The sequence below is a fragment of the Rhincodon typus genome, chromosome 8, assembly GCF_021869965.1.
Source record: "Rhincodon typus isolate 14 chromosome 8, sRhiTyp1.1, whole genome shotgun sequence".
NCBI lineage: Eukaryota > Metazoa > Chordata > Chondrichthyes > Orectolobiformes > Rhincodontidae > Rhincodon > Rhincodon typus.
In genome coordinates this window covers 64,715,284-64,738,651 of record NC_063339.1, presented here as the reverse complement: position 1 = coordinate 64,738,651, position 23,368 = coordinate 64,715,284, and the positions used below count along the sequence as shown (strand labels likewise).

The 23,368-nt window shown below is 39.4% G+C and overlaps 1 protein-coding gene across 1 annotated transcript in view; it reads left to right on the top strand.

The window, feature by feature from the left end:
• The window catches only part of gphnb (gephyrin b), a 68,331-nt gene extending 45,280 nt beyond the window's left edge, over nt 1-23,051 (top strand). Inside the window, exons 9-12 of the mRNA XM_048599641.1 lie at nt 6,190-6,254; nt 13,928-14,031; nt 20,534-20,630; nt 22,105-23,051. Of these exons, the coding sequence (XP_048455598.1) occupies nt 6,190-6,254; nt 13,928-14,031; nt 20,534-20,630; nt 22,105-22,238 (400 nt within the window). The 3' untranslated portion in view covers nt 22,239-23,051. The remainder of the gene's footprint in view (nt 1-6,189; nt 6,255-13,927; nt 14,032-20,533; nt 20,631-22,104) is intronic.
• The last annotated feature ends 317 nt before the right edge of the window (nt 23,052-23,368 follow it).

Genomic DNA, 23,368 nt, shown 5'->3' with positions numbered 1-23,368 from the left:
ATCTCAGTGTCATCTATGACTTTAGCAACGATGCCTTTGCAGCTCTATTTAGTCTTTGCTATAAATTGTAATAAAGTTGAGGTTCCAGCTAAGCTGAATTGAAAATTTTCTCCTTAGAAAGAGCAATGCACCTGATATCCAATACCACCACCTACATTGTAGCCCTACCCCTACCAAATGAAACCAAAGTGAAGTGAGAATTGTGGAAGTGAAGTGAAGTGAAGTGAAGTGGCTTTGCAGGAGCAAGAAGGGTGCTCAGGTATTCTCAGAGACTGAGGAGGAAGCACAGAAGGCAGTAAGATTTAGTCACTTGGGAGCGTTAGACGGACAGAAGCCATTGAGTGGACACGATATGGGCAAAAGTGAAAATCAAGTCTATTAGCCTTTGTGAAAGGCGTGTGCTGTGACAGTGTTAGAGCGAGGTAGCACAGAGAAGGTAGTGGCACTTACCCTTGCGGAGTGTGAAAGATCACGGCCCTTCTTTCTGCACGACTGCACCTTGTGTTTCACCTGCGATACTGCACTGACCCTGCCTACAATGTATGGGCTCAAGCAGAGTCAATTCATTTATTTTGTTCCGAATACTTTGTGCATTCGAAAGCATTAATTTTGCCTTCTTAACCTCCACCATTTTCCTCCGCCTTTGATTCTATTTGCTGCTGTTTTTTCTATGTCTGTACATTCTGTCTCTTCGTGTCCCACTCTGGGTGTCTTTATCCAAAAAGGTGCCCTCTATAGTTGACCTATCCTTTTGGTTTGTAAACCTGCACTCCCCTAGCCGCAAACCCAACACCAACTGCCCACAACTTCCCTGCCCCCAAGCAAACCCAAACCCCCTCTCCACCTAATTGACATGCTGACGAAGTGCAATTTGAAGCTAGTTGGCATTACCAAATCAGTGCAGGCATGATTCCTGGAATTGCCCCTAGCAGTGCCTGAATTTCAAAAGGTTTACTTTTCCCCTGAAGAAAAAAAAACTGACTCCACCTACTTTGCACATGCTGTCAGCCATTTTGTGCAGTTATTATGGAGTTAACTTTTTATCTCACATGGCAAGTAGAGTGCAGGAATATGCTGCAGGTATGACATTGTTGCAGTACAGTGCCACACAGCACGTCCTTTTGACAGTTCAGTGCTCCCCACTGTGACAAGATGCCTGCCTCTTCCTCTGTGCTGAACAAATTAATGCAAGCCACAGAGGCTGGCAGCCTGCAACTTAGCACTGAAGACCATATACAGCAAGAAAGCAACGTGAACCACACAGACCAACAGTCTGTAAATCAGTGCTGAAGTTAGAGAGTTTTCATGTCAGTGAAAAAGCAGAGTAAAATATGCAGAGGCTGGCAGTTTTCAAATAAGTCCAAAGTGAATGAGTGCTAAGAGAGCATCCTGACTGTCCCCTGCAATGCAAAGCCATGTGGTAGAGGCACATGAGTCACAAATGTCCCTGAGTTCCAAAGTGAAGTGTTCAGGGCTTAAAGCAGTGCATGAGTTGCTCTGAGAGCAAACATGATGATGTGGTGAAGCTTGTGGTTTGCCTATACCTTGACTTGCAATGGCAATGGATTGAGGACGATGGTAGCCACAGAGCATGCACTGACATTGAGCTAAACAATCAGTTACGTGACGACCAGAAAAAGCACTCGGTGAGCTGCCATCACCAAGTTTCTGCTCTGGTTTACACGTTGGAAATTTGCACTGTCTAGTTTCTCAGAAGAGAGAGGATAATTGGAAGTGGCATAAGATAAAAGGTGAGTTGGAGCTTTGAGATGAAGTAGTCGCACTCAATGGTGAGTATCTGAAGTCACATTTAATGTTTGAAGGTAAAATCACATTTTCTTAATATAGCAATTCTGATTTTTGCATTCTTCGCACCTTCCTCACACCACACAAGAGAGTAAAAATTCCACTCGTGGTATCTAAAAAAATGCTTTAAAAGAGCACATCATATTGAGATAAAGCTTAACTTTTATGTTCTATCCTTTATTTACAATGAGGTGCAGCATTTGCATAAAGAGATGGCCTTTATAAAAGATTCTCATTCTCTGTGATGCTTTTCTCTTTCATTCCAAACTTATTGTGAAATAGGCATCTTGATACATTGTGTAACATTTAAAAAGAATGAGATAAGTAAACAGTAGGACTCAGCTGTTCTCTTGACAAGAATTTCAGTGTCTGAATCACACAGCATAAATACTTCATGCCATTTGCGGAATATGGCTCATTATCATGGTGAAACTAATCTCATTAAAGTTGATTACAATAAAATACACTTCATTAAAAAAAAGTCCAATGCTTCATTATCCAAGAGTATGCCAGGTTCCTTGCTATTATTCATTCATTGTTTTTAAGATTGCTTATTCCCAGGTCTCTCACTATTCTGTGTTTAACTTGGGAGGAAAAGTTCTTTTAAAGAAATTCACCATTGACAACTGATCCTGAGTTTGTTTCTGTTACCTCATTGCCATTCACTTTGTGTTTCGTACTCAATACGGTGAATGTGTCCTGTTCCTACCTTTCACGGCTGTTAAATCCCATGACTCAATAGGAGTTTTTAAATTGTCTGCCTAAAATAATTATCTGTCTTGATTTGTGGGTTTCAAATATGTTTGGTTGATGTTAAGATCATATCTCACCATTTTTAGCCAGGGTGCACAATCAATACAAGGTTGGTTGAGCTGTCACAGGACTAATGGCTTTTTATTTGACAGAATTATTGTCAGAGTTATTTAATTAATCTCATTCCACTGCTCTTTCCCTATAGCCTCCAAGTATTCAATCTGTTGACCCTTTATAAGTCACTATTGAATCTGCCACAAGGGGCAACATTTCCTTGTTTACTCCGATTTTGGCAGCTGCCATCAAAATCAAAGGCTCCTAAATATTTAATTGGTGCAATGCAAACTCATGCTCCCCATGATCTTAACATCAACCAAACATGTTTGAAACCCAGTGGTCCAAAGCTGTTATTGAATCTGTTCGTACTTTATATCTCCTGCTTGATGGAAGAGAGTATAATTGGAATTGGAGGGGTCTTTGATATTTTGATTGCTTTCCCAAGGCTGTGGGAAGTATAGACGGAGTCAATGGCTGGAAGGCTGGTTTGTTTGACGGACTGGGCTGTGTTCACGACTCGGTAGTTTCTTTCTATGGTGCATCTGTAAAAATTGCTCAGAGTCTTTGTGGACTTGCTGAATTTCCTTAGCCTCCTGAGGAAGTAGCAATATTGTTATGCTTTCTTGACCATCGCATTGACATGGGTGGACCAGGTCAGATTGTTGGTATTCATCACTCTCAGGAACCTGACGCTCTGGACCATCTCCACCTTGGCACCATTGATGCAGACAGTGGCATGCCCTCCACTCCGTTTTCTGAAGTCAATGACCAGGTCCTTCATTTTGCTTACATTGATGGAGAGTTTGTTGTCTTTACACCATGCTGCTAATCACTCAATCTCTTCCCCGTACTCTGTGCCATTGGTATTTGAGATCGACCTACAATGGTCGTGTTGTCAGCAAACTTGTAAACGGAGTTGAGATGGAATTTGGCCACAAAGTCGTGAGTATATAATGAGTACAGTAGGAGGCTGCGTACACAGCCTTGCGGGGCATTGATGTTCCGGATCGTTGTGCAGGAGGTATTGTTGCCAATTCTAACTGATAGTGATCTACGGGTCAGGAAGTCAAGGATCCAGTTACAGAGGGGGAAGATGACACCTAAGTCTTGAAGTTTGGTCATTAGTTTGTTGGAATTATGGTGTTGAAGACAGAGCTGGGGTCAATAAGCAGGAGCCCGATATAGGTCCTTATTATCCAGGTGTTCTAGGGGTGAGTGTAGGGCTAGGGAGATGGTGTCCGGCGTGGACCTGTTGCGCCAGTAGGTGGATTGCAAAGGATCGGGTAATCTGGTAGGCTGGGGTTGATGTGAGCCATGACTAACCTCTCAAAGCGCTTAATAATTACGGAGGTCAGAGCCACCAGGCAGTAATCAGTGAGGCATGCTGCATGATTTTTCTTTGGCATTTGGATGATGGTGGTCTTCTTGAAGCGGGTGGAGACTTTGGATCAAAGTAAGGAGAGGTTAAAGATGTCAGTGAATACTCTCACCAGCTGGTCCACATGTGATCTGAGTACACAGCCGGGGACACTACAGTATATAAGCTGGCAGCAGACACTAAGTGAGCAACAGAAGTGCTTTTATTCAATAACCAACATTCAACATAAAAATTGCAAGGAATTCATTACCTGTGATTTTGAGCTTTCCTGCCTACCAGTAGCTAGCTCTTTTGTTGATAGGTTCCTCTTGTTAGCTTTCCTCCCACCCCCTCTTTACAACCACTGGCTATTTCTCTTGTCCCCTTTGCACCACTTACTTAACCCCAATCCCTTTTTCTCCTTTGCAATCACTGGCTTCTCCCAATCAAACCCGCTCCCTTGTAGCCTCTCACTTCTCCCCTTTCTGTCCTGACCAAACCCCTCCTCTTTGCAGGCCCCCACCCCATGATGATATAGAAAATTAAATATTTGTTTATGAAGAGAGATGTGATTGTATTTGTAATGAATTATATTAGTAACTGCTCAATACCCTGAATCATGAAAGCTAACAGCTCACCATCTCTCCTGACTTAAGAAATTACACTGTTGTAAAAATTTTAAAGTGAGTGGAGGTTAGTGGAGATTTTCAAAAGGCAGCAAATTTAGGTTTCATTTTATTGAGCAAGGGTTATCACAGTATCATGACAAATCAACAGTTTTCTGTCATAATGAATACACAGTTAAGGACACCATTTAAGCTTGTTGCCTACAACAGCATAGCACTGTAGACACTATGGAGGCCTAGTTTTTTTATTCACTTATTCACTTACATGATGAAGGCAGCACTGGCTAGACCAGTGTTTATTGCCCATCCCTAATTGCCCAGAGGGCAGTTAAGAATCAACCACATTGCTGTGGGTCTGGAGTCATATGTAGTCCAGACCAGGTAAGGCTTCCTTCCCTAAAGGAAGTTAGTGAACCAGATGGGTTTTCTCCCCCCAACAATCGACAATGGATTCATGGTCATCATTAGATTCTTAATTACAGATTTTTTTTTTTTTTTAAATTGAATTCAAATCAAATTCTGTTATCTGTCATAATGGGATTCGAACCCGGGTCCCCAGAGCATTCCCTGGGTCGCTGCATTAACAGTGTGACAATGCCATCATGCCAGCTGTAGAAGATTATTTCTGTTCGTGAATGGATGAGAGCAGTTGAACAATAGTCTTTAGCTTCAGCTGACTGGGGGCACATCTTTTAAGGTGAGAGGAGAGAGATGTGAAAAAAAAAGACACGAGGGGCAATTTTTTTTTTTTTAAAAACAGAGGATGGTTCTTTGTGGAATGACCTTCCTGAGGAAGTGGTGGATGTTGGGCACGATTACATCGTTTAAAAGATACTTGGATAAGTACATGAATCGGAAATGTTTAGAGGGATATGGACCAGGAGTGAGCAGCTGGGACTAGTTTAGTTTGGGATTATGTTTGGCATGGACTGATTGGACCGAAAGGGTCTGTTTCTGTGCCGTATGACTATGAATCTATACAAGTTAACTGGTTAGTTTGCTTTAATTTATTATTCTGCTTCAATCTGGTTTTTTTTTAAACCTCTTGAGCTATTCACAGATCAGGAAGGTTGGAAAGAGTGTTCAAGTCCCTGTTAAATCTGTTAATTCAGTCTCCAAAAACCAGCTGAAGAGAAACTTTCTTCTCTCTCTCCCTTGGGTGAGAATGATAATATTTTGAGGATTTTGATGTTTAATTCTAGAAAATCTAGTCACAGAATATCAATGTTTCATGTAGACTTTTGAGTACAACAGAATTTTCACTGATTGCATTTGCACAATGAGTTAAGATCCAATTCAGCCATAACCTAATTGATCGCAGAATAATCTAGTGGAGCAGCCTTTCTGCTCCTATGCTGCTGCTTGGCCTGGTGTGTTCATCCAGCTCTGCACCTTGTTGTCTCGGATTCTCCAGCATCTGCAGTTCCTGCTATCTCTGCAGAATACTCTATCCTGTTTGTATGTTTTGTAGAATTGCAGTTGGATACTTCAAAGATCAGAAATTTAAAAGTAATGAAAATATTTGAAATGAACCATCCGCCTGGCTTTCAGCCAAAGCAGGATATTAAGTATCTATCCTTCCATCCACAGCCTCCCAACAACCTTTGCAACTTTGGATATCGATGGCATCAGAAAAATCATCTTTGCACTGCCAGGTAACAGACATATTACTCGTTCAGCAGAATCCCGTTAAACAGTTAGACATAGTAACTAACACTAGATTTTAAAATGATCATAATTCTAAGGTAAGACACATTAATGATGTTCCCTGTAAATTTATTGGTGATTTCATGTAATATTTGCAGCCGTATTCTCATGTGTTCTCGTTCCACAGATCAGTCTTGGGCAGTTGATATATTTCAAAGGCTGTTATTCTTTGTGTAGATTATTTGCTTTATAATGCTGAACTGGTTTAAATTCATTCAAAAACATCACTTTTTCATTGTAACAGCTTGAGCAGTCAGAGTCCTGTATATCTATGTAATCTTATTTAAATGTTGTGGTTTCGTTTTATTTGTTTAGGTTAGAAGAAAATCTGGGTTATAAGTTTGAAGTTTTGATTCATGAAATGTTGTTTAATGATAGCATGCTTGAGATCATGTACAGTGCTGACGTTTAGAATCCCTACCAGCTTGTGGGACCTGTCAAGGTATGGCACCGCCCTTCCCTAAATTATCTCATTTCTAGGAATAACGTACTTGGATAGCATAAAAACAAGCTCATTGTATCATACTTGATGACCTACCAGCTTTTATTTCAACACTTCATAAATGCACAATTTAAGATGACATGATCTGTGTCATAATTGTGTCATGTCATTCTTCAAGTTGTATTACTTTATGCAATGTTTATCATCAAACTAACTGAAAGCTTTGCTTTTGATTTCTATTTCATTTTTTCAAACATGGCTGTTTCAGTGACATGCTCTCAAGTGGAAGAATGTCTACTTAGTCACCTGTTTGTTTTCTTCACTTGCAAATCAAAGTCAGTCTTAACTCCGATGTTTCTATACTTTGTCAACCTAATCCATTTTGCATGTCCAGCACACTTATGTACGTGTAATGGAACTGCAGCACCAGGAATGTAGCATCAATTTTTTTTTTCACAACTGTGCTAACTAAAAATTGTGGGAAACAGTGAGTTCACACAATTTATAATCTGGATTTTAACGTTAAGATTTATTTCTAGTATTATGCAGTGGTTTGATAGTAATAAATACTTTGGCAAAAACAAAACTGTAACATTTTAATATACTTTGTGTGTAGGATAATACATAGCTGGCAATGAATGATGAGGCTGCAATTCAGTTGAGCAGAGCTGATGCCATGAATTGCAAAAAAAAAGTGACAGTGACTTAAAAGCATCAGCAGAACCCCCAAGATTGAATTGAAGCCTTTAAAGTCACCGCAAGCTATTTGTTAATTGATTGTAATATATATTGAATAGTTTATTTGAAAATAACATTCGTTTTTAACTTTTTTTTACCGTTATGCAGCGGGCGCGGTAGAGGCTGATGGTGACGTAGGATCTGAAGGTATATGGCATCAAATGATGGGTATTACAGTATCACAAGCTTTCTTTTGTGGCAAAAAATTACCACTAAATAAACTATTCAGTATATATTATAGCCAGTAATTCTTTGCTAGCCTAGTTTTGCCAGTCCATCCATTTTTACCATCTGCCCTGACCCCAGGTTGCTTGATGCTGTGCAACATACATTTGAGCCTCAACCTATTTGGCTTTGAGCTAGTTAGTGGGAGCACAACATAATTTGACTTGTTGTTAGAATTTCCGGCCCTCCCTTGGAGAATTTGTCTGCCCTCCATCTGCCTGTTTCTCAATTGGCTCCACCTGAGTTTGGAAACACATCACGTGCACAGAACCAGATCTGCAAACTTGATTCCAACCATTCTGTGGTATAGGAGTATGAATACATGAATGTAACGTACCCCTGGGGCTGTCACCAGATGTAGCATTTTAAGTGATAGATTACCAGGGGTTATCTAACAGACTTAAATTATGCCAACTTTCCACTTGTATCTATACCAAGGACTTGAATAATTATTTTCTCCCGTAATTTATTGTGGAAAAAATACCATGGCTGTACACGGTGGAGTGTGGCCGTATTGTTCAAATATCATCTGCTTTGCAGGCATAAAATTTTATTTGATCATCATTATATGGTAAAACATTTTCAACACAGATCTACTGCCAACAAGGAAACTAATTTGGTCCACCTGTATCTGTTGGCAATTGTTCTATACACAAGTTAATTAAAAAAAATTGATGTCATCTGATGATTGTTGACATGTTCATCTTGGTCAGTCTCAGGTAAGATGCTCTCAATGGAGTCTAGACACTTCTTCAGAGGGAGAGAAGGGAAATGATTTGCCAAGTCACCTTTTAGACTCTCAATAGACTAGCAGAAAGCACTAGAGCCAAAAGCTGCAAAATGAGCATCTGCCTAACCTGTTGTAGGCAATTGATGTTTGTGGCCCCCAAAAAAAAAATCAAAATGAGTAAATATGACAAATCTTCCCTTTTGTTTTACTTTTAAAGTGTTGGTATTTTGCTGATTTTTTTTTTCCTAATTGGAAATTGGAATAAACATCAACTGAAAAACTTGAATCATGCACATGGAAGGGTTCAATGTTTAATAAGGCCCCTTATATCTGAACTGTATTAGTTCCATAACTATTATGATGCAGTCAAATTATAGGGCAACTCTTGAGTTTCAAACATTGATCCCTGTTGCCAGATCAGCCCAGGTTATGTAGTTTCTTCCATATGTTCGAGCATTTTATACCACTAACTCTCAATGGAAGGAGCCTACAATGATCAATGAGCTGTCTGCCCATCATTGAGTTTTATTTTATTACTTTGTGAAAATGAAATATTTTTCAGCCTTTGCAAGAAGTATTTAAAAAGTATAAACTTCAGAATCTTGTGGCTCTGGAAAGTGTCTGATCAAAAGCAATTGGGCCTAATTTTTGAATGACTAAAATTCTTGTAGGACAAGACATTGCATCATGGCATTTAATGTTTGACATTTCAAACATTGAGTTGATAGATGCTAATACAGAATAATTAACATTTTGCAATACTTCAAAGCAAGGTGAATGAGTCCAAAGTAGATAGTAAAACCTCTTTCACACAGCAACTGTTTCTTCAGTATCTTGGGGTTGACAATGGCAACTTGTCTCCAGGTTGTCAATACTGACATTAAAATTATGGTAAAATCAGAATTCAATGAGGTATGTGTAAATATAGTCATGCTAATGTTAGAGAATTCTCCTACTGAGTGTTTTATTAGGTGTTTATCAATGGAATAATGGTTTGTGAACAACATGCATAGTTATTATTTGCTAACTTGGCACGCAGATTCAGAGGATTAGGAAATAAAATACAGCTGTGAGACTCCAGAACTCACTGGTCAATTAAAAACTTCTCACAGTTTGTGCCACACAAATGGCATCCTAGGTTTCCGTGTTATTTTTAAGAATTTGCTGATTTCACATGTTAATTATGAATTAATCTCACCACTGAAAATTATGCTTAGCTACAAACCTCATGTATAAGTTATCTGGTCCAGACACTTAACTGTTTGATATTGTTAACAGTGTCACTCAACCTCTCTGGCCTGGAAAGTGAATAGTTGAAACTGGAGTCTCATTTCTCTGGTGGCAAATTGTTCTTGTCAAATTTAACATTTTATAGCCTTCACCTCCCTCTCAACCTAGGCTTTCTTTCAGTGCCTATTTAGTATCTGATCACCTTCAGTCATCTTTGTTTCTGTCTCAATCCTTAAATTCATTGGTTAAAATAGTAGACTGCAACTGTTGCACCTCATCAAGACTCCAGACCTTCCCTAGGCCTCGTGGCATCTTTAACAGCCCACACATGCAGCAAGTTTGAGCTTAAAAATATTTTGCATTCGAAGAGCGTACAGAAAAATCCAACCAATGAGGCATACCACAACATTCCCCTTTCCAAAGTGACGCAGTCCAGTACACCCCTCCCTGAATGTTAGGTGCATAAAAATCTGTTTGCTCCTGTACTCAGTCCATTCAAGTGAATAGGATGCAGGTGTTACTTTAAGCAAGAGCACAATCTGCAAGAATGAAAACTGGACAAAATTATCTTTCATGCAAATGTACACATTACTGCTTCAATTTTAAAGGGTTTGCATAACATTATCACTTCTCCCTATAAAACTTTCACTCGGACCGAATCACAATTTGGAGTTCTGGCTGGACAGATGGCGAGTAGACATTGCATTTGAGCTTCAGTGCAGAGAGGAACATACAGTTGGCCACTGGTAGCTCAATAAGTGAACTCCGATTCTTTTGTTCACTTGGTGCAAAAGGTACACAGTTTTGTTTAGGGTCTACCTGCCCTACCTCGAGTTTTAAACATCCAAAAGGTCTTCACAAGAATCAACTGAGTTGAAAGTAAGATTCTGTTTCTTTGAAAGACATTAATTCTTCTGAAAGATAAAATAACATCAACCTTTTAAATGAAAGTTTTACTATTCTTTGACATGTATTACAGTGGGCCAGCTTGGTTCTGGAGATATAATTTTGGAATATACCATGAGGGAGAGGCACAAGATGTTGTTTTCCTTTAATTCTTTCACAGGGTTTGGGCACTACTGGCATGGCTGTTATGTGGTACTCTTCCTTAAATTGCCCACAATGCTGTTAACAGGACACCATGGTGGTTATCTATACCCCTTATATCCTCATTATAGAACAACTTTAGTAGACTTGGACCCTGATTTTTGCAGGGATGGAGAGCGTTAATGAACTATGGACATGAAAATTGGATCTCCCAACATCCTGCTTGGCAGACTGAGCACAAGGTCAAAGCCAGGGACCAGAGAGAAGGAAGGATGAGCACAGGCATGGGAATAAATATGGTTGGTGCAGAGAGAAGCGGAATGGGGAGTAGATCACACTATTCCTTGAGCCTTATCAATCATTTGAGAGCATGCTAATTATCTACCTCAAAGTGACATTCCCATGATATCCCTTGACATGGACTAGGAATCTCACAATCTGTCTTGAACTTAATGACTGAATTTCCACACCACTCTGGAATAGAGAATTTTCACCATCATCTGAAGAAATTCCTCATCTCAGTCCTAAATGGCTCGAGTCTCCCTGGTTGTAGACCCCACAGCTAAAGGAGAATGCACTTTCTACAATCACACCATCTATGCCCAATAAGAATTTTATAATTTTTATGAAATAGTCTCTCATTTTTCTGATCTCAAGAATACAGGCTCAGTCTGTTGAACCTCCACTGCAGTCCTTTTCTGGAAAGCGTACCCTTCCTAGGCAAGGGGACTGTACTCCAGGTGCTGTCTAACCAATGTTGTGGACATTTCAAGCAAGATTTCTGTGCTCCTATGTTCAAATCTTCTTGCAAAAGCATGTTAGCTTTCACTGACGTATTGACAAGAATGCCAGTCTCACCATTTCTCCTACCAAAGTGGATAACCTCACACTTATCCAATTTATATTACAACTACCAAGCTCTTCTCCCTCACTGGAGTCTGTCTCAATCTCCTCGGAACCCCTTTGCATCCTCCTTATAATTGATATTCCAACCAGGTTTTGTGCCATCCAAAAGCTTGGAAATATTGTATTTAGCCCCACATCCAAATCATTGATATGCATGGAGAACAGCTGGCAGTAGTCACCGATCCTAGTGCTAACCTATTCGTCGTAGTCTGCCAACCTGAAAACGTCTCAATTTGTCCTATCCTGATTTCTCCTAGTCAACTGATCCTCAATCCATGTTCATGTGTTACCCCAAATCCCATATGCTTTGTGTTCTGTGTGCAACTTTATCAAATACAACACTGACTGGTTCTCCCTTATTAACTCTGTATACTACACCATGAAATTATAACAGGTTTGTGAAACAAAATCTCTCTCCCACAAAGTGACATTGTCTAATTGGGCACAGTCAATCATTTTCTAACCATCTGGTAATCACATCTTTATAATAGTCATATCTTCACTCCCACTGATTTCAGGTTAACAGGGCTGCAGTTCCTCATTTTCTGTCTCCCTCCTTTCTTACTGAGTAGGGTCACGTTGTGAAGAGTTGTAGAGATTGTGGAGGTGCAGGATTAGGTAAGTTTGGTTGAGCCAGGAGGAAACACTCGGGAAGTGGATTGGAATACGAGAGAACTTCTTCCCTTCCCCTCCCGGGATAAATGTTTGTCCCTGGGAGTTAGCCCATGTAATATTGAGGCAGTTTGCAAGCAGGAAGACGTGGGCAAGGTACATGCATTTTTTTGAGGAAGCAGAATAAGACCTTTTTTGGTGTTAAAATAAACGGAAAGTGAAATTTGGGTGCTTTTCAGATTTGTACACGTTTATTTGTCATTGGACAATTGCATTTGTAATTATTCCCACTATCTTCACTTACTCTGGCTGGAGATCAATTATAATTTTACTACAGAAAAGCAATTGTTGTGTGAACAGAATTCAAGTTAATGTTTAATGTTGATGCATTGGAAAATACTTTCAGAAATATAAATTAATAAGTTCATTGGCCTTCTGATGCAAAATTGAAATAAACATTACCATCTGTTAATTGTGTGAAAAGAGCAGTTTCTCCAACTAAAATAACTTGAAGATTTTAAATATAAGAATGTAAGCTCTGTTTGATCATTATAAATGTTTCTGAAAAGGCTTCTTGCTATGTGTTTCGTGTGTAATCGATTCCTCAATTCACATGATCTACTCAAAGAATTAAATCAGCATTGATATAATGTTTTGTTCTACACTTGACCATCATATGATTAAAATCGCTATTGTAAACGAACAGCAATTCTGAAACATGCATGTTCTGTACTTAAAAACTTGGTGTCACATTTAACATATAATGGCCTGTGTTGTTCAGTGAATGCTTTTTGATGTTGTGAACTTCAGTATGGGTAGTGCTGAAGCTGGATTGAACTAATTTGCTTCTTATTCAAATTATTACTTTCGTTTGCAAAAATCACTTCATAAATTCACTTCCCACTGTGGTGATTCACAGTGATAGTTTTTAATTATTGACAAAAGGAAATCTTGGGTGTTCTATTGCTTGTGTGATGCCCAGCGATTTCTTTTAGTTTCATCAATTGTATCTAAATTTGTGTTACAGCTACACAACAAAACAGCTGCTCCAATTGTAGCATAAACTTGTAAGGACATGCCTTGCAGTTGTCAAGTACAATAATAATAATGCATTGATCTAATTTTCTTGTTTTAGTTTCTTCATTGTGCCTCGTTGAGCGGAGGCAATTTTGAATCCATTTGAAGTTTTCTTTTGATCCAAGCCAAGGCTTTTGAGTTAACTCCAAATATGCCCATGCTCTGAACATCAAGAGAAGCCAGTTCAGTAGAGTAAATGCTCTGAAATGGACCTTTCCAGCCAGGGCATTAAAAAAAGTCTTACAGTGGGAATTACCTTCTGCAGTCCAGAATGGAAGCTTCACACCATTGGGCTGCTTATCTTCCCGATAGCTACTTCTTACATGTCACACAGAGTCAGGGATGATCTGTCGTGAAATGACAAGTCACGTGTATCATTGGCACTGCGGGAACTATTTCAGCTGCAATCACCACAGCAAAAGAACAGGGTAGCGCTAAGAAAATACTCGGAAATGAAGAGCAGAGAAAATTAGTTCTCAAACTGTACCTTTAAATTTATTTTTGGAGTTGGAGCAGTTGCCTGCTTGGTTCCAGGCATGATTCTCTTGCATGGCACACAGTTAGTTGTTTGTAATCTGGCACAGTTATTTCATGCCCATATGATTTCCCTGCAGGAAATCCAGTGTCAGCAGTTGTTACCTGCAATCTCTTTGTAATCCCCGCGCTGAGGAAAATGCAGGGAATCCTTGATCCTCGACCCACCATCATCAAAGCCAGGGTAAGTCAAATAGTTTTCTGACAGTTTATTATGATTTTAACAATTTAAAAATGCTTAATGGCACAGTGAGATAGACTGTTATTCACTCCCTGGTGAACATGGTCTCACCGCCAACTAATTGCTCAAAACAAAGTATTAACTCTCAATCTTATAAAAAGTACCAGCACTGCAAATATGGAAAGCAGAAGCATTGCACTTTGTTGCAACAACATAAGAGCTTTTTTCCTCCCACTAACCATTCTCCAGCACTAATATATCCTCCCTTTATTAAAATCAACCAAGTAGATCAAGCTAAGGTACATAGGTTCAGACAATCAAAATAATCAACTTGTTGATTTTAAAGCACAATTATACACTTCTTGTAGCAGGATCGGCACTGGCGTATGACTAACCAATACAGGTAAGCTTGCAGCACAAAAACCAAAAATTGTAGAAAGTGACCCAGTTTATACATCATGATAGACATCGTCAGTTATAGAGTGAAAGATGTACAGCATGGAAACAGACCCTTGGGTCCAACTCATCCGTGCTGATCAGGTATCCTAAATTAATCTAGTCCCGTTTGCCAGCATTTGGCCCATATCCCTTTTAAATCCTTTGGTATTCATATACCCAGATGTTGTCATTGTACCTGCCTCCACAAACTTCCTCTCGTAGTTCATTCTATACAGGCACCACCCTCTTCATGAAAAAGTTGTTCCTTAGGTCGCTTTTAAATCTTTCCCCTACCCTTGAGTAAAGGCCTCGGCCTTTCACCCTAGCCATGCCACTCATGATTTCATAAACTTTTACAAGTTCACCACTCAGCCCTGAGTTGTTCTAAACATTTCAGTTCTGACATAGTTGTGATTGTCTGATGTGACCATTCCAGTTGATGGTCACGTCTAACCTGAAACACTTCATTTCCGATAGAATGCAAGTATTGACGTTTGTATAATTGACAACAGCACAATTTTGCAGTGATACATGTTGGCTCTAAACTAACTATTATGCTTATGCTGCTTTTGTATTTGTATTTACCTGACTTTTCCTACCTCTTGAGAATGGTCCTGTAGAATCCAAATCATTGAAATTATGCTTATGTCTGTTCTCAGAACATATTCTCATGAAAATGAAGTTTAATACTTTTATACATACAACTTGGTCAAAATAAGTCATTTTTGCCCAAAACATTTATTCATTCTTGTTTTTTCCCTCTCACCAATTTTGAGAATGATTCTCTTCCCTAACCTAACCCTGGTTACTATTATTTCCTTTGACTGTAGCCATTGTGCAATGTCCCTCCCCCACCTTCTTTGCATCCTTGCTCACAACTAAAATGACATGGAGGTGCTGGAGTTGGACTGGGATGGACAAAGTCAAAAATCACACGACACCAGTTCATAGACCAACAGGTTTATTTGAAATCACAAGCTTTCGGAGTACTGTCCTTTGTCAGGTGCACCTGATAAAGGGGCTATGCTCCAAAAGCTTGGTGATTTCAAATAAACCTGTTGGACTACAACAAACATGGTCAGTGTTTATCAACACCTTTATTCCGTTGTTCAGTTAAGTAAAACTGCCCTAGCTTTGTTTCACTGCTACCAATCCAGTCACAGCTGAATCTATCCTTGGTCCCCTTCTCATGTTTACGTATATGGTTTCATTTGTCACCATCATGCAGGGACATTTCACCGTATGCCAACGGCACGCAGTTCTATTTCTCAACCATCTTTCTTCACCCATACACAAACTCCACGCTATCAATGTTAAACAAATTTCAATCTCTATTTGAAGCTTTAGAAAGCTGAACTGTCGACTTCTATACTTTCCACTGGCTCAGGAAAGCAGTCAACATAATCAAAGACCCCTCCCACCCTGGTTATACTCTCTTCCATCAGGTAGAAGATACGAAGTTTGAAAACACATACCAGATTCAAGTTCAGCTTCTTCCCCACTGTTATGAGAATTACAAACCAACCCCTCATATTAGAGTTGATCTTTCTCTGTAGCTGTATCGTTATATTCTGTATTCCATTCTATTTACCCTCATGTACTTTTGTAACATATGATTTGTCTGGATACCACACAAATAAAGCTTTTCACTGTATCTACGTGACAATAATAAATCAAAAAAATTGTCCCCACTTCCTGCCATAAACGGTGTGCCCACAATGTTTCTATTTGAACATGGCCATTGTTTCAGGTTGAACCAGATTTGCAATTTATGCATTCTGTTCAACCTCAAGCAAAGTTTCCTAACCTAAGTCTTCTCCATTACAAACACTGCCTCATTTCACCTTTGTATCATCTTTCAGAGGGATTCTGTAGACTGGAGTTTTTTTCCTTGGAGCAGAGAAGACTGAGGGGGAGCATGATGAGATGTATAAATTATAAGGGACATAGAGAGGGTGGACAAGAAGATACTTTTTCCCTTGATGGATGGATCAATGACCAAAGGACATAGATTTATCTAAAGGTGCACAAGGCTTAGAGGGGATGTGCGAAAACTTTTTTTTTCCCCCCACCCAGACAGAAGCAGAAATTTAGAACCCACTGCCTTTAAGGGTTATAGAGGCAGAAGCCTTCATAACATTTAAGTAGTTAGACGTGCCTCAAAAACGCACATGTACAAGGCTGAGTGTAGAGTTGTTGTTCTTGACTGATGGAAACTCAAAGGGCCAAAGGGTGCTGTAGAACTCTACCTGCCTTGATTGTTACCTCAAACTATATGCAACATCCTTCACTTCCAGACTTAAGTAGACTTAATTTGTTACCAATACATCCTCTTTCTTCCATAAAAGTTTTAGTTCATCCAGAATTCATCTGACCACATCTTACATTACATAGAAGGAAGGTGCAGGAGTTGGCCAGTTGACACTTCAAACCCGCTACACTAATCATCAAGGTCAATACCCTAATCACCGCTCCCCATCTTCCAATATCCCTCAATCTCTTTAGTCACAAGAACTATACCTAGCTCCTTGTTCAAAATATAAGATTTTGGCCTCAACCACTTTGGTAGTGAATTCCACAGGCTCAGCACTGTCTGGGTAAAGAAATTTCTCATCTCAATTTGGTAAACCTTCACTGCACCCTCTCTGTAGCAAGAATATCCTTCCTCAGAGGAGGAGACCAAAACTGCAGACAGTATTCCAGATGTGGCCTCACCGATGCTCTTTAATTGCAGCAAGACATCCTTATTCCAGTACTTGAATTCTCTTGCTAGGAGGGCCAATGTACAGTTTGCGTTCTTTCCTGCCTGCTGCACCTACATGCTTAATTTCAGTGACTGGTGCATGAGGACTCCCCTCCCTCAATTTACAGCCAAAACCTACTTTCTTGTTTTTGCTACCAAAGTTTATAACCTCACATTTAGCCACATTATGCTACATCTGCCATGCATTTGCCTACTAACTCAGCCTGTCCAAATCACATTGAAACATCTCTGCATCCTCCCCACAACTCGCCCATCCCAAGCGGTTTTGTATTATTATTATTATTATTATTATTATTATTATCTCATCTAAGTAACATATTGGGACTAGCTGGAGTCCTACTACCAATCCATGTAGTACCCAACCATTCACGGCCTGTCATTCAGAAAAAGACAGATTAATTTCTACTGTTTCCTATCTTCTAATCAATTTTCCATCCATCTCAATACACTATCACGAGTTGCGTGCTCTTTAATTGTACACATTAATCTCTCACGTGGGACTTCGTCAAAAGCCTTTTTCAAGTCCAAATAAACTACATCCATTGGCTTCCCTTGATCAACTCTACTACTTCAAGTCCAGTAGACTTGTCACCAGGATTTCCCTTTTGTAAATCCATGCTGTGTCTGATTCTACCATTGTTTTAAGTGCTCCGCTATAAAATCTTTGATAATGGTCTCTAGCATCTCCCCATTACTGACACCAAACTCACTAGTCTATAATTCTGTTTTCTCTCTACCTCCCTTTTTTCTAAAAAGAAAAGAAGGGTTGTATTCACTACATTTCACTCAATAATCTCAGAAGAGGACCACAAATGCATCCAATACTTCTAAGGCCACTTCCTGAAGTACTTTGGGATGTAGGTTATCAGGTCATGGGGAGTTATCAGCCTTCCGTTCTATCAACCTCTCCAACACCATTTCTCTACTAATACAAATTTGCCTCAGTTTCACTCAACCTTGTCTTTCCCAGCATTTGTGGTATATTATTCTGCCTTCAAAAGGAGGCCGTGAAATATGAATTTAGTGAGTCAGCCATTTCTTTGTTCCCCATTTGAACATAAGGGATCTACGTATGGAAGCTTTTTACAGACAGTTCTTATATTCCCTGCAAGCTTACTCTCCTTTTCCCCCTTCTTAATCCTTTGATCCTACTTTGCTGACTTTCAAAAGTTTTCCCAATCCTCAGGTCTATTTTTTTCCCTTGCCAACTTGTGTCTGTTCTGTTTGCACCTAATATTATCCCTAGCTTCCATCCTAAGGCATGGTTTGGCTGCTGTTCTCTTAGCACTGTTGCACCAGACAGGAATAGTGATTTTTGTAATTCACCCATTTGCTCTTTGAATGTTTGCCATTGCCTATCCACTGTCATGCCTCTCAGTAACACTTGCTAATCCATCATAGTCTGTCTTAAGGTCCAGGACCCTAGTCTCAGAATCAACTACCTTACTCTCCATCTCCATGAAGAATTTTATCAAGATTGGTAGTTGCTCATTTCCAAGGGGTCTCTTACCACTATATTCCTTTCTCAACGCATAACACTGAGTTTAAGATTACCTGTTCTTTAGTTGGTTCCTCTCCATATTGGTCCAAAAAAAAAAAAACACCATCCTCTATACACTGTAGGAATTCCTCCTCTATGGTGTTGTGACTGATTTGATCTGCCCAAATCCATATGCCGATTAAATCACCCTTACTAACAGCTGTTCTTTTACTGCATGCATCTTTGATTTCCTGCTTAATGCCATTCCCAACATCAACACTACAATTTGATGGTCCCTATACCACCACATCAATTTTATTTAGCCTCTTGGTATTTCACAGTTCTACCCAAACAGATCTTGCACTGAGTGAACTAATATCGTTCCTCAATATTGTATTTGTATCCTCTATAACAGTAATGCAACTCCACTGCTTTTTCCTTTTCCCACCCCCCCTCCGCCTCCCCTCGGTCCTTAATGCTGAATAACCCTGGATGTTCAGTTCTCCTCCCTGGGTCACCCTGCAGCCATGTCTCCATAATCATCCCCATTTACATCTGTGTGATTAATGCATCCACTTTATTTTCAGTGGTCTTTATATTGGGCACAGAGCCTTGATGGTCTTTTCGACGATCCTTATTTCGCGACCACTTTGTTTTATTGTGGTCTTCAATTCCTTTGGCTATCAGTATTCTCATTCCCGTTTCTGTCTTTTGTTCTCATCTTAGATTCCTATCCCTCTGCCAATTCAGTTTAAACCCTCTTGGTATCAAATGCTCCCCCTAGGGCTTCAGTCCTGGTCCTCCCCATCTTGCCCAACACCCATTTTAACTGATTTGCAGTGCCTCAAATTTAAAACTCTTCTTCTTGTGCTTGACTTTTTCATATCATAACAGCCCCTTATCCAAAACCTCCCTTTTCACATCGGCAGTGGTGCTTTCAGCATCCTCACCTCTTTGGCTTTTTGGTCAACATTCACTATCAATTTGGCTGGGCAGGAATTTTCTTTTGCCCCTCTCTGAAACACCGAGACGTTTTCTATATTAAAATTGTTGACCACATGCAAGTTTCTGTTGTCAATAGGTTTCTCAGCATTGATGTAAAAACTCAGTGAATCCAAATCTTTTCTTCACCTTTAAATCCTAAATATACGCGTGTGGAGTGATCATGAAGCAAAATGATGGCAATTTTCCCTTCCACCCCATCCCTGACAAAGTCTGTAAATTAGTTAGGCACACACCAGAATCAGGTGATACTGTTAAATGAGAATTGGTCCACCCATTGCAGTTTCTGGTAACAGTAGGAATCAAAAAAACATGCTTTGTAGACTTCAACTTGCAAAGGCTAAAACCATCCTTTCACCATCATTTCTCTCTGACAACTTTGGTATTTTGTAGAGGAATAGTAATGCGTAGGGTAAAAGGTGAAATATGTGAGATTTTGATTGGTGTATTTTAGTTGGTGGGGTGCTGGATAACACTACTGTATTAGTTTTAAAAACAATTACAAAATGACAAATTTATGAGCCCAAATTTATCTTTGAAATAAATCATGTTTCTAATTTCAGAAAAATAATTTCCCTACATCCCTTATTATCTATAACTGTTTTGTGTATTGCTCTGGTTGATATCCTATCTCTAACATTAATTTAAATACATCTATGTGTCAGAATATCAGTGAATGTAATATTCTTCCCTTAGGAACCCTTGGATTAAAAATTAGTTTTAGGTAGGAAGGAGAAAGATTAAATTTACAGCTGAATTTGACCAGCTGCCTTGTATGCATGCATTAATGAATATTTCATTCCAACGTTGCCATTCTACAGTTATCCTGTGATGTGAAGCTCGATCCACGGCCTGAATATCATCGCTGTATTCTGACTTGGCACCACCAGGAACCATTGCCTTGGGCACAGAGCACTGGTGAGATTTTTGAAGCAATTACTTGTATGATAACTTGTAATTATAATTTAGGAATATATTCCTAGTTTCAAGAGAATGTAATAGCACTGTAGTGATCCCAAGATCCAAGACAGAGCGAAAAAACTCAGCATGTCTGGCAGCATCTGTGGAGGGAAAGCAGTATTAACATTTCACATCTCATGACTCTTCTTCAGAAGATGTATTCAGTTCTGAGCAAGGGTCACAGGACCTGAAATGATAACCCTGCTTTCTCTCCACAGATGCTGCCAGACCGGAGTTTTTTTTCCAGCAATTTCTGATTTTGAATCTGCTTATTCTAGAGTATCCGTACAGCTTTTGTCCATTTCAATTTATCCAGTAATGTTGATGATTCATTTTTCGTTAGTTATGCCCATGCATGCCAGCTATTTTAGAAGAAATTGGGTTTTTCTGAGCTGTTACTTCAACTCACCAAGTGTTTTGTACAAGAGTTATTTAAAAAAAAATTTATAAATATGCAGCAAGTGCCGAGGGATTTTTTTTTTTGTTGACTACAAAGGTTTCAGCACAAACCAGTTCTTTGCAGACTGGAGTGCAGTAGAAAGCATTCCCATTGGGATGCAGAATGACTTGGAGAACAAATATAGAGAGCAGGACAATCTGCTGGAAGCTGAAGAATTTCAGAGAAGGGCTGTCAACAGGAGGCCAAATCTAGCAAGGGTGTTCAGGGAGCAATTCTCCTAGTGTATGCTCATTAAATTTTTCAACTTGGTGCAACCTCCGACTATCGCAAGGATCACTTCAATAACAAGGTATGAGGTTGAGTGTGGCAGTGATTTTTGTGGGTCACCTCTTTGAGGCTAAAGCAGGCACTATTTGCAACATCTTGTATTCTACTGTTCACTGTTACAAAAGGGAGGCCACTGAGGCTTCTTAGTTGATGACATCCAATTTCATTGCATCCTGCCTTGCCAGAGAGAGCCAAAATGCAGGTTCAGTACAATTACGAAATGCTCCACCATAAACAAAAGCTAGTGTGGGGACCACAGAAGCAAATCTGGCAGTGGCATAGTAGTAATGAGCTAATAACTGAGAGCCCCAGGTTAAAGTTATGGCCAAGTGTGTTTGAATACTATCATGGCTTAATTTGAATTAAATAAAATAAAAACCAGTCAATTTTCATTAGTGAAGCAGTTTTTTTTTAAGAAAACGTTTTTTAGGAAAGGAAGTCTGTCATCCCTACCCTGACCTGGCCTTAATGTGGCTCCAGCTCCACAACAATGAAGTTGACTCTAAACTGAAGTGGCCTAGAGAACCAGCCAATCTGTTCAAGAGCAAGAAATGCCAGCTTTACCAATGGTACCCACATTATTACATAAATAAAGGAATCCTCAGGATGCCTTTATTCTGTGGCAGTCCTCTTTAACAAACTGGGTTGTCAATGGTGCTTTCACTGCCAAAGATTTTCAAACAGGTTTTTTTTTTGCCCCTGCAGGGAATCAGATGAGTAGTCGTCTGATGAGTATGCGTAGTGCCAATGGACTGTTGATGCTACCTCCAAAGACAGAGCAGTACGTGGAGCTCCATAAGGGTGAAGTGGTAGATGTCATGGTGATTGGAAGACTATGATGTCGTCACAAAAGCTGCGTCGGTGCATGTCTACATAATTATTGACTGTATCCTGTAATATGGAACAGCACAGCTACTTTTTAATGATTTGGATAAAATTGACCAGTGTTGTTGACATCTTGAATTAATTTCAAAATTAAATCAGATTAAGTAAAATGAAATGAGAGGGAGTAATAATGTATTGAATCCATTCTGTATCATACTCAGAGCAAAGTTTCTCTTTCATGACAATTGCTTTGTGTGTTTAATGCTAGGTCTAATAGCAGTAGCTTTTGATAGACAGCGGTAGGTGCCTGCTAAACTTGTGTTCTCTCATCTTCAGATACAGATACTTATGCTACTAGCAAGGCTGTCTGCTTACTTTATACCAGCTTAGATAAACACAGCTATTATCCTTATTAGTATGCAACATAATTGCTTCACAAAGAGCTTTGCTTGTTCTTTATCTTGTATCTTGTGTTCATGTGCTCAGTGCCAAAAGCAGAGTGGCTGCAGTGGACTGGTTTGGTATTTTGCCCTTTCAGTGCCATCGACTGGGAAATTTCTCAGCAGCCTTCTGTCTCAGCTGACCACCTAGTTGGACAGGAATTGGAAATCTTTCATTTGAAAAAAGAAATTGCTCCCTTAAGTGCTGACAGCCTTTTTACCAATTTAAAAAAAAGTGTACAGTAATAAAGATTGATATTGTACAGATAATAGTGTACCAGCAATCGTGGTAATTCCTAGCAAAGACAGACATTTAACACTGTACCATAACATTTTCTGTAATGATATTAAATATTAATTAAAATCCTTGATCATTATTAAAATTTATCTGCGATGATGGTCAACATTTTTGTTAAAAACCTTTCTTGCTTTTATGGTTACGTTATCATAAGACATAAAAACGATCTTAGATATTGTATGGTGTTGTGATGGAAAGGGTTTCAGTTTTCATGACTGCTCTTTATCACTAACCAACTGCTATTTTACTTCAATGATCAAATTGGTGGTTTTACATTTGTGGACCTGGACTTGATTTCTCAAAAGGGGATTAAGTTGAGGTCCTACTGTTTTGCCCTATATATATATAGTTGTCACAGAAACCACAAAATTACACAGTTTCTCTCCCAGCCAGTTCCCTCCACATC